This window comes from Xenopus tropicalis, chromosome 4 (genome assembly GCF_000004195.4).
Source record: "Xenopus tropicalis strain Nigerian chromosome 4, UCB_Xtro_10.0, whole genome shotgun sequence".
In the NCBI taxonomy this organism is placed as follows: domain Eukaryota; kingdom Metazoa; phylum Chordata; class Amphibia; order Anura; family Pipidae; genus Xenopus; species Xenopus tropicalis.
The window spans coordinates 111,108,213-111,120,996 of record NC_030680.2 but is presented as its reverse complement, the minus strand read 5'-3'; the positions used below and the strand labels follow the sequence as shown (position 1 = coordinate 111,120,996).

General features: G+C 41.2%; 1 protein-coding gene across 1 annotated transcript; it reads right to left on the bottom strand.

Moving 5' to 3' along the window:
- Positions 1-1,369: 1,369 nt before the first annotated feature.
- On the bottom strand, positions 1,370-9,820 carry c4h1orf53 (chromosome 4 C1orf53 homolog). Its single transcript, XM_002932156.3, has 4 exons — positions 9,728-9,820; positions 8,084-8,362; positions 2,402-2,503; positions 1,370-1,597 (listed from the first exon to the last, which is right to left on the bottom strand). Exons 1-4 carry the CDS (start codon positions 9,818-9,820, stop codon positions 1,526-1,528), a joined length of 546 nt encoding a protein of 181 aa, XP_002932202.2. The 3' UTR covers positions 1,370-1,525.
- Between the last annotated feature and the right edge of the window lie 2,964 nt (positions 9,821-12,784).

Here is a 12,784-nt window from a genome sequence, read left to right as displayed (position 1 = left end):
AAACACTATTGCAAAAAATGACTAAGCCACTCCCAGTTGCATTTTCTTGAAAACGTTTCACCACTCATCCAAGCAGCTTCAGTTCAACCGAGTGGTATGGAAGCACCCAGCATTTTATACTCTTAAGGGTAATACAGTTGCATAGAACCAAGCCAAGATGAACAGCCAAAGAATATTGTTCCTCCTCCATCAATCTTTAATCAATGGACATTCAGATAGGCAGTTTTCTTCTGGCATCAAACTCTGTCAAATTGCCAGGTTGAGAAGATCAATTCATCAATCCATTGCTGCAGAGACCAATGTTGGCAATCTTTATACCAATCCAGCTGACACTTGGCATTGCATATGGCGATGGCAGCCGCTCACCCATATTATTTCTATGCTCTCTATAGTTTTGGCATGAAGTTACTTCCAGAGACAGTTTGAAACTGGGCAATGATTGTTCCAACTGAGGGCAAGTATTTTGTACCACACAGAATTAAGCTAAGGTGGTACTTTGTGCATGTGCCTCTGACATGACCAGACACAGTGTATAGGTGTTCCCAACTCTTTAGCATCTTACAAGATCAGACTGCTGGATTGATGGAGAAGCTTACAGGGCAGTGATCCCCAACCAGTGGCTCATAAGCAATATGTTGTTCACCAACCCCAGTGGCCTCAAAGCAGGTGCTTATTTTTAATTGATTTCAATTTCTTTTGTTGCTCCCCAACACTTTTTCCATTTGAATGTGGCTCGCAAGAATAAAAGGTTGGAGATCCCTGCTCCTGGGTCATGATCAGACACTTACCTTTATAATAACATTATCTCCATATCAATTTGATATAGAATGCAGAGTTTGGAAGCCAAATCTGCTCCTTTTGTTGGCAACTGAAGTGAAGGTTACAAAATGCATCTTTCTTGTCTCTGCACTGCCCCCTGGTTGGACATTTCTTTTTTATGGTTCCACAAACATCAATAAACCTTTTTTGCAATATTAAAATATTATAGTATATACAAATATGAAATTCAGTCTTAACTGGTTTAGGACTGAAACAAGAATGTCACAAAGTATATTCAAACTTCTGTGGATATCAAAAACATAAAAAGAAAATTAGAAAGTAAAGTAGATTTTTTACATAGAGCTTATAATAGTTCTTTGTTTTTTATCATCGATATTTGTGTATGTGAACATACAAAATTAAAAAAAAAAGAACACTCGCTACTCAAGTAGTTGAGTTGAGAAAACTAAACATTTAAAAAAATGCTATACAAATTAAAAAAAGCCAGAAAAGGATTTCAAAAGAAGGAACCAAATTAAAACAAGAGTAGCACTGTGCTGTCATAGTTGGACCTAGTAACACTATACGCAAACATTAATCACCAGGAACATTTGCTACCCATTTGATGTTTATTAGAATTAATGTTGGATTCATTACTTAAGAAGGACAGGATGGTTAGCAGGACTAAATACAATTGCTTTGCAGTACTATATTTTAAAATCTGTACAATTAATGAAAGCAATCGTAGAACGATTGAATTCAGCTGTCATGTATAATAAAATGAATTAAATTGCTTTCTTTTTGATGAGTCTTTAACGTTTTCCTGGCCATATGGACACTGAAAGAGAGAAAAATACATGATTTTAATATTGTACATTACTTTGCAGTACAACAATAAAGACTTGTATCCCCTATCCACAATCAAAAATATTCTGTTAAAAGAAAATGGGACAACTGACAGATATACAATTGAACCCATTATATTTTGCACTCCAAGCATGTTATAGGCACTGAAGTGGGTATACTTCCCTTACCCTGTCCAATAGGCTATGGGTAGCCATTGTTATATTAGTTCCCCAGCCTCGATTATTAGCCCATTGTTGAAATCTGTTTAAAAGAAGGGGTTTCAAATTTATGTGGGAGGGGTGGCCATGGCTTCCATGGACCTCTTGGTTCCAACACCTATGTGCTGCAGGCAAGAAGAACTAAACCCGCTATGACTGCTAACAATGCAATATCTTACAGACCTATACATTAGTATTGATGCAAGGAAACATCAGGTGAGGTCTCAGTAAATGGGCACAATAAAAATGGGAAGCTGGCCCTACAAAAGTTGCTAAGTTGTGGGTCATTATTCCCTTGGGTTGTCCCTGCTAAAGCCCACACAAGGGAGCACTTGTGCCATACCACTGGTAGGTGCACAGCACAACTTAAAGGGATCACTTTACTTAATGCCCCCATTCTAGGAGTGCAACACGTAGTACAGTGTGGAAGCTGGTAAAAAAAAAAATCTCTTTGCTCTTATTATTTGCACCTTGCCAGGTTTTTTGGCCCGGGGTTTGTAGAAATGTAGAATGAAAATTCCCACACAGTATTTGCACAAGAGCAGGATATATTCTTATACACTTATGGAAATACTTACATGTCTACATCCACTCCCACAGCATTTGCCTCTTCTCACATGAGCAATTCTGGTAAATACCACATATCCAGTCTGCGGATCTATATATGTTTCTTGCCCTGCCTGAAGAATAGACACAATGTTACCTGAACAGAAAAAGCCTGTTTCTTTCCAAATAAGCAATGGCCAAATCAAGAAAAGAGTAGACAATGGATCTGGAAAGCGTATACTGTGTCCCCGCTAATCCAAACTTGCTTTGTTTTCCCTTCCTTTTATCAATCCTAGCTAGAGCCACAGGATTTAAGAAAATATAATTTGAGATATCATTTGTGATCTCGTTAGACGCTGTATGCTGCCTGCTTGTGTCACTGTAGCTACTCTTTTCTCTGTCACTCTCTTCTCACATACGGATCCAACAAAGGATATCGCCCTGTGAGGGAGGATAAATTCTCCGTCTCTGCTTAACATCAAAATTTCAGCGTTGAAAGCAAAACATACATCACTGGAATTTAAATATAATCAATTCATTATGCTCCAACAATTTCTCTACAAAGCGAATTATCCATTCCACATGCCGCATTAATTGGGGTGTCCATGGTCAACTTAAAATCTATGAGGCGCCTGTTCATGGGAACTGACACTCACTGGATGTAAGAAAATTGTTTAAGACAAGAAACATGGAGTTTTCAAACAAAGATCAAATTACTTCCCATATTCTATATTTCTACTCAAGTAAGCAGAACAGGCCTATAGAGCCTGCGACAGCAAACTGTATAATGCATCCTAATGGTTAAGTAATGAATGAACATTGTCTGGCATTACAGCACTAATACAATTCAAGGATATTTCTTTTCTTTCAGACCCCTTAACCCCATCTGCTTTCAGAGGTAAACATATAACTAAAGAGGAAATCTCAGAATTCTACACTGAACATCAAAATGAGGAATCTGGTAATATCTATTGTTAAAACCTATATTTTGAATTTGTTTCTTGGGGTTTACAGTGGTGTGAAAAACTATTTGCCCCCTTCCTGATTTCTTATTCTTTTGCATGTTTGTCACACAAAATGTTTCTGATCATCAAACACATTTAACTATTAGTCAAAGATAACACAAGTAAACACAAAATGCAGTTTTTAAATGAGGGTTTTTATTATTTAGGGAGAAAAAAAATCCAAACCTACATGGCCCTGTGTGAAAAAGTAATTGAACCTAATAACTGGTTGGGCCACCCTTGCAGCAATAACTGCAATCAAGCGTTTGCGATAACTTGCAACAAGTCTTTTACAGCGCTCTGGAGGAATTTTGGCCCACTCATCTTTGCAGGATTGTTGTAATTCAGCTTTATTTGAGGGTTTTCTAGCATGAACCGCCTTTTTAAGGTCATGCCACAACATCTCAATAGGATTCAGGTCAGGACTTTGACTAGGCCACTCCAAAGTCTTCATTTTGTTTTTCTTCAGCCATTCAGAGGTGGATTTGCTGGTGTGTTTTGGGTCATTGTCCTGTTGCAGCACCCAAGATTGCTTCAGTTTGAGTTGACGAACAGATGGCCGGACATTCTCCTTCAGGATTTTTTGGTAGACAGTAGAATTCATGGTTCCATCTATCAAAGCAAGCCTTCCAGGTCCTGAAGCAGCAAAACAACCCCAGACCATCACACTACCACCACCATATTTTACTGTTGGTATGATGTTCTTTTTCTGAAATGCTGTGTTACTTTTACGCCAGATGTAACGGGACACGCACCTTCCAAAAAGTTCAACTTTTGTCTCGTCGGTCCACAAGGTATTTTCCCAAAAGTCTTGGCAATCATTGAGATGTTTTTTAGCAAAATTGAGACAAGCCATAATGTTCTTTTTGCTTAAAAGTGGTTTGCGCCTTGGAAATCTGCCATGCAGGCCGTTTTTGCCCAGTCTCTTTCTTATGGTGGAGTCGTGAACACTGACCTTAATTGAGGCAAGTGAGGCCTGCAGTTCTTTAGATGTTGTCCTGGGGTCTTTTGTGGCCTCTCGGATGAGTTGTCTCTGCGCTCTTGGGGTAATTTTGGTCGGCCGGCCACTCCTGGGAAGGTTCACCACTGTTCCATGTTTTTGCCATTTTTGGATAATGGCTCTCACTGTGGTTCGCTGGAGTCCCAAAGCTTTAGAAATGGCTTTATAACCTTTGAACTCAGGTGTGATAAACCACAGTTAAGTTATTTTTTAACAAGGGGGGCAATTACTTTTTCACACAGGGCCATGTAGATTTTTTCTCCCTTAATAACGTAAACCTTCATTTAAAAACTGCATTTTGTGTTCAATTATGTTATCTTTGACTAATAGTTAACGGTTTTTGATGAGCAGAAACATTTAAGTGTGACAAACATGCAAAAGAATAAGAAATCAGGAAGGGGGCAAATAGTTTTTCACACCAGTGTAACTGCTTCAATGCACCATTTCTTACTATCTTACAATTCTGCTGTGAACAAAGGCACAAACTTTGGTATTAGTAAACTGCTCTTGTGGGGTGCAAATAGGAGCAGCAGCACATTATGGACTCCTGAAGAGCACCAACTGTAGGTAACCAGTAAACAAAGATGTTGCTTTAACTGAACTTTTATAATTTATATTAATATTGACAAATTTGACAAAGCTGTGCAGTGGTGTAACTACTCTGCGCCACCCTCCTGCCCACTTGTGTAAAAATCTCTGCTTGCTCTCGTACCTATGCCATTGGAAAGCCCAGTTTTAGAATAATAAAGCAGTTGTAATTTAAAAAAATACATTTTTACCTTTTGAAGCAAAATATAATTCTAGGCAACCTATATATTAAGGGTTTAAATGTGTTTTAGTAGACTCAAGGTACGGAGATCCAAATTTCAGAAAACACCAGGTCTCAAGCATTCTGGATAACATGTTCCCTACTTGTATTAAGCAAAATGTTATTTCTGGGTTTACATCATCTTCCATTTTTATTAAAGACATAAAGCCAGTGATGGGGCAATTTGCGCTTTTATGTTGTTTGGACACTCTACCTTTAAAGGGATAGATTATGGGGCATTCTTGGAACAATGAATAAGGAGCCAAAGCATCTCGAAATGTCCCAGTTTCAATAACGTACTAGTTTTTATAAGCCAGCAGTGCACACATATTTTTGTACATGGGCGCAAAGTGATGCCCTCCATGACAAAGATCTAATCAGGACTAATCTAATCAGTCATAACTGGGCGGAACGTTAAGGCTGATGTCCCATGGAGCGGTTCAGTCGGCCACGATAGAACTCTGCTATAACAAGTGACTAACCATTTCAAAATGCCTTTAAACTTTGCCCACAGCTGCCACCAGAATTCATGGGACCCCATAATACTAAGTTAGCTGTGCCCCAATTATTAACCCATTATCACCTGGCCCCTGGATGAAGGGCCCTGGAAACAGGTATAATGGAGCACATATACACACAACCATCCCCAATGCATCCCAATCACACACTCCTCATTCCCAAGACCCTTATGTAACCTATGAATCACACTATTCTGTCTCTTTGGGCAGTGCACCCAGAAAAATGTACTTAGACAGGGGCAATTTTAATGCACTGGTCAAGGGAACAAGCATTTTACTGGTTTGGGATCCAAAGGATTTGATCAGCCTGAGTGGGCCCACTGTGTGGGTGGTCAAATTGGGTAAAGATCTGTTACGTTGCTAAAACTATGCAGATATTCCCATATGTTGTCAGGAAGGCACATGAGCCCAGTCCCTAAAAAATCATAGCAATGCACAACTATTAAAAAAGGGGGGTATATATGTCAGCCCTAGTCAACAGTTTAGGAGCATATTTATTAAAGTGGACCTGTCACCCAGACATAAAAAGCTGTATAATAAAAGTCCTCTTCAAATTAAACAAGAAACCCAAATTAATTTTTATATTTACACATCCAAACCCATTATAAAGGCATTTAAAAATCCCAGCTGTCAATCATATATTGCCTGCCCCGCCTCTATGCCTTAGGGTTAGAGTTAAAGTACTTTAACTTTCAATTCAGCTCTCACTTTCCCCCTCCCTCCTAGCCATCGAATTGTGTAGCCAGTGCATGGGTATCTGGTCCCCCATTCTGGCACATACACAAGATTTTGGGGTGATACAAAGCTTGCCTTAATAACAGTTTCCACGAAATGGCACCTGCCTATTTGATGTGATTGTGTAAATCCAGGGCTGAAGGAAACAAGATTTATACTGCTTATATAGTGTAAGTGAAGTTTATTTTGCTTAACAAACACAATACAAAAGAATTTCAAATTATTTCTTAGGGTGACAGGTCCCCTTTAACATTGGAGACAAACATCACCGGTGCTTTTTGTTTTCTAACTTTTAGGTGACTGTTCAAATCTAATTGCTGATTGATTGATTGATATGGGCAACATCACCGGCGATGTTTATCCCCAAGATTTATATATACAGCCCTAAGGGTACTTAAAGGTGATCTTCGGCTTCCAACCAAAATTTGTTAAAGAGCCCCACACAACACAGAAACCCCTAATATACATATCATTGTAATCTGTTCCTTCAAAAGTATATGCTGAAATCCAACTGCAAAACAGTTCTTTCTCCATCATTTGAAATCCTGGCAGGGGAGGAGGGACTAAAAATTAAATTGTAACAACTTCTCCACAGCTTAAGCTGGCCATACATGCACCAATAATATCGTACGAAAGCTCGTTTCGTACGATATTCGGTGCGTGTATGGCAAGTAGGCGAGTCGACCGATATCGCAGGAACCTGCTGATATCGGTCGACTCGCCGATCGGGCCAGTTAAAAGATTTTGATTGGGAGCCATAGAAGGCACCTGACCAAAATCTGCCTTCAGCGCTGAATCAGCAGAAGGAGGTAGAAATCCTATTGTTTCTACCTCCTTATCTGCCGTTTCAGCCCTGAACGGTTTGTGGCTGATTGTACGATCTTTCGTGCGACTGATGAAAGATTGCAAATCGCCACGTGTGTGGCCACCTTTACAGACAACAGGCAGGACTTACATAACAGACAATGCATTGTACTGGGATGTTCCTTTCCTAAGTGACATCACATGTGCAGGGAATTGTGGGATTTTGAGGATGCCGGCTGAGGGCAGGCTATGGACAGTCAACTACTGTTACATTTTATTTGAGTCTCAAAGTAGTCAGCCAGATCAGCAGGAGAACAGGGGGCCGGGCTTAGGTAACTGTTCCAAACAGTTGCAATCATGTTTCCTTTTCAAAAAGCTTACATTGTGTTTAAGTGGAGTGCCCCTCTCTCAAAGTGATTTCTGTGCAGCTAGCCATTGGCTCCACTTCATTTCCACAGCTCTGCACCAAGACACTACATGAATAGAAGTCTGGATCTATGTTTTGTGCTCACAGTCACCACCATTAGGGTATAAAGTGGGAAAAAGTGGACATTGCCCTGACTGAAATTCTAAATAGGCTTTTGCATTTCATGTACAGAGGCCCATACAGCACGGCCCCCCATCAGCCCAATGAATCGTGACTAGTCTGTGACATTTTACAGCAGCCCCTCTGGCAAAACAATTGCTAAGTATCATTAACTCAGTCTGGGCTATATACATACGTACAAAATCAAAAATGTGTTGTGTGACTATTCTCTCATATAATCTATTATTTCCCCATAGACCAGTTGTAACATACTTAGCAGTAGAACCATATAGTGCGCTAATTATATAGACTGCCTCACGTTGCATGCCTGCTCATGTGCTGCCGCTACACAATCCAGCTCAGGGCTCGGTGCGGCCTGTATATCCTGCCCCCTAGCAACAGTCCCCGGGCTTTCCTGCTGCCTGTCCGTGCCTGGCCCCGGCCTGCTCTGGTCACTGTGCGCCACACATCTCCGCGTCGCTTCGTTCCACCGGCTGCTCAAGTCCGTGGCCTGGAGGCGGCGCCTCAGGAGAGGGGGGACATGCATGAACCGCATCTGTCTCTCGGCCCAGGTCAGCCTACTTCCTGCTTTCCCAGTCTGTTAACAACACAGCGATATAGTGAAGACTAGAGAACAGCAATAAACAGCAATGGAGAATAGAAATGCATTGGTTACAATATACAACACGTATTTATGTGTAAAACTGGGTAAATTGTATTCTTTCCTCGCTTCTGTGTATTATTGTATAAATGTTTAATGAGGTTCTTTATATCACGTTTGTCTTTTTTAATAATAAGAAAAAAAATGACAGAAATAGAAAGTCTAAAGGTGGCCATACACGGGCCGACTATAGCTGCCGATATCGGTCCCTTGGACCAATTCGGCAGCTAATCGGCCCGTGTATGGGGACAGCAGAGCGGCCTGGCCGACCGATATCTGGCCTGAAATTGGCCAGATCTCGATCGGGCAGGTTAGAAAATCTGGTCGGATCGGGGACCGCATCGGCTCGTTGATGCGGTCCCCGATCCGACTGCCCCATTGCCGCCCACATAATCTGATCGTCTGGCCCCAGGGCCAAACGATCGGATTATTATTTTTTTTACCTAAATGGTCCCCGATCGGGGGTAGATCCGCTCGCTTGGCGACATCGCCAAGCGAGCGGATCTGCTCGTGTATGGCCACCTTTAGGAAGGTATTTTGGGACAAAGCGAAGTAATGCCTTTAGGGCAGTGGCACCCAGAGAGATTAGTTGCCCACAATAAATCTGCAGTATTGCGGGCGACTAATTTCCCCGACATGCCATCCCACCGGCAAGAATGTAAATCAGTGGGATGGCATATGCATCGATGGGTATACAATCCCACTAACGATTTACATTCTTGCCGGTGGGATGGCATGTCGGGGAGATCAGACCCCGCAATAGTGAAGATTTATTGTGGCGAGCAGGTTCCTGTAGATACGTTTCATACACCTCTTTCTCACACAGTGCACAGAGCTATTTAGGGTGAAAACACATGGGACGATTAGTCGAAATTTGCGGGCGTTTTGTATTTTGCCCTCATAGGGAAAGTTGTAGCCCTGCCCTGTTACACCCTGGCCACACACCCCAGAGGTGCTTATAGCTATATCCAATACTGTCTTTATCTGAGGACCTTTGGGGCAGGTTTTACACCTTTACAGTTGTGGGATAAAGATTATTAGAATGCAAATTATAGGTAGTATGAGAGACTTAGCTGATACTGTGGGTGACCTGGTGGTGAAAAAAGGGTGATAATAACAAAATGTGTGAGTTGGGGGGGGGTACTTTTAGCACTGGTAAAAGAGTTTCTAAGCTTAAACCGACTTCACATATTTCACATTTCTTACTTTTAATTTATACACAGTATCATTACTTAATATATTCATTTTCCTGATGACATAGGCACAGGCAGCTTAGTAGCTACAATCAATGGTAGTACTTACTAACAAACATCCAGCACCAGAGCACAAGGCTGTTGCAGTAGTGCTCCTCCTAGGATCTCTCAATCTCCGAGCCTGTTTATTCAGTCCATACATCAGTGATCCCCGACCAGTGGCTCTGGAGTAACATGTTGCTTGCCAACCTTTTGGTTGTTGCTCCCAGTGGACTCAAAGCAGGTGCTTATTTTTGAATTGCTGATTAGGAGGCAAGCTTTGATTGCATAAAAACCCAGTGTAAGAGCCTTCTGTAGGCTTACAGTCAACATAGGGGCTACCAAATAGCCAATTATAGCTCTCATTGGCACATCCAGGACTTTTTTCATGCATGTGTTACTCTCCAAAACTTTTCCATTTGAATGTGGCTCACAAGTATAAAAGGTTGGGATCCCTGCCATACACTGTCATTTGCCATATAGAATACTTACCCTTTAGCCGTCTTCAGTGGAGCCTCTGGCTGCTCTGCTAGATACCCTGAGCCCACCTTTTGCACGTAAAGAATGTTATTATAGGAGCTTGCCTATTTAGAATCCCCCTTTATGAACAACTAAGGTGGTAAAGGGCATGAAACTCTCAGTCATAAAGTAAGACTGGGCGATTTGGGGTTCTTTACACTGCAGAAGAGGTGCTTGGGGGAATATAATAACTATGTATAAATATATATGGGCATCATATAATAATCTCTCTAATGCTTTATTTATTTCCATTTAGAAGAAAAAAAGGCTCCATCTAAAAATTGGAAAATTTAGAGCTGTGAAGTTGTTGAATTCTCTCTCTGAATCATCGTACTGGCTGATACATTAGATAGCTTTAAGAAGGGGTTGGATGGCTTTCAAGCAAGGAACTACAGGGTTATGGAAAATAGCTCACAGTACAAGTTGATCCAGAGACTGCTCCGATTTTTTCCTCCTCTGAGGCAAATTGGAGAGGCTTCAGAAAGAGTTTTTTCTTCCTCTGGATCAACTAGCAGTAATGCAGGTTTCATATAGACATAAAAGTTTGAACTTGATGGGCGTGTGTTTTTCAGCATAACTTACTATGTTACTGTGTAACATGGAATGCTATTGTAAGATGTGCAGCAACCACTTTTTCACATTTTAGTGAACACGAAATGGATGCTTGTAGGGAAAGACCTTTAGGGTACTGGCACACTGGGAGATTTGTCGCCCACAATAACAATACCTCAGGTGACTAATCTCCCCCAAATGCTTTCCCACTGATAATAATGTAAATCACCTGTGGGAAAACATACAAAGCAATTCTGTTTTCTGAAGTTGCCCGAAGTATATATGTGCACTGTGGTCCATATGGAGGTGTTGAATTTGGTGGATCTTTTTTCAACCCAAATTAACTGTGTATCTATGGACTGCTGATGATCACTTGCAAACAACGTGAATAAAAAGTGTGTGGCTTATGGTGCCCATGTTATCTTCAGCGCCTGATAATTGGCTGGCTCTGCTGCATTTTCTTAGGAGTCAGACCTGAGCATTTAATACAACCCGGATTCCAAAAAAGTTGGGACACTAAACAAATTGTGAATAAAAACTGAATGCAATGATGTGGAGGTGCCAACTTCTAATATTTTATTCAGAATAGAACATAAATCACGGAACAAAAGTTTAAACTGAGAAAATGTACCATTTTAAGGGAAAAATATGTTGATTCAGAATTTCATGGTGTCAACAAATCCCAAAAAAGTTGGGACAAGGCCATTTTCACCACTCTGTGGCATCTCCCCTTCTTCTTACAGCACTAAACAGACGTCTGGGGACCGAGGAGACCAGTTTCTCAAGTTTAGGAATAGGAATGCTCTCCCATTCTTGTCTAATACAGGCCTCTAACTGTTCAATCGTCTTGGGCCTTCTTTGTCGCACCTTCCTCTTTATGATGCGCCAAATGTTCTCTATAGGTGAAAGATCTGGACTGCAGACTGGCCATTTCAGTACCCGGATCCTTCTCCTACGCAGCCATGATGTTGTGATTGATGCAGAATGTGGTCTGGCATTATCTTGTTGAAAAATGCAGGGTCTTCCCTGAAAGAGATGACGTCTGGATGGGAGCATATATTGTTCTAGAACCTGAATATATTTTTCTGCATTGATGTTGCCTTTCCAGACATGCAAGCTGCCCATGCCACACGCACTCATGCAACCCCATACCATCAGAGATGCAGGCTTCTGAACTGAGCGTTAATAACAACTTGGGTTGTCCTTGTCCTCTTTGGTCTGGATGACATGGCGTCCCAGATTTCCAAAAAGAACTTCGAATCGTGACTCGTCTGACCACAGAACAGTCTTCCATTTTGCCACACTCCATTTTAAATGATCCCTGGCCCAGTGAAAACGCCTGAGCTTGTGGATCTTGCTTAGAAATGGCTTCTTCTTTGCACTGTAGAGTTTCAGCTGGCAACGGTGGATGGCACGGTGGATTGTGCTCACTGACAATGGTTTCTGGAAGTATTCCTGAGCCCATTCTGTGATTTGCTTTACAGTAGCATTCCTGTTTGTGGTGCAGTGTCGTTTAAGGGCCTGGAGATCACGGGCATCCAGTATGATTTTACGGCCTTGACCCTTACGCACAGAGATTGTTCCAGATTCTCTGAATCTTCGGATGATGTTATGCACAGTTGATGATGATAGATGCAAAATCTTTGCAATTTTTCGCTGGGTAACACCTTTCTGATATTGCTCCACTATCTTTCTGCGCAACATTGTGGGAATTGGTGATCCTCTACCCATCTTGGCTTCTGAGAGACACTGACACTCTGAGAAGCTCTTTTTATACCCAATCATGTTGCCAATTGACCTAATTAGTGTTATTTTGTCCTCCATCTCTTCGTTATGCTCAAATTAACTTTTTCCAGCCTCTTATTGCTACTTGTCCCAACTTTTTTGGGATTTGTTGACACCATGAAATTCTGAATCAACATATTTTTCCCTTAAACTTTTGTTCCGTGATTTATGTTCTATTCTGAATAAAATATTAGAAGTTGGCACCTCCACATCATTGCGTTCAGTTTTTATTCACAATTTGTTTAGTGTCCCAACTTTTTTGGAATCCGGT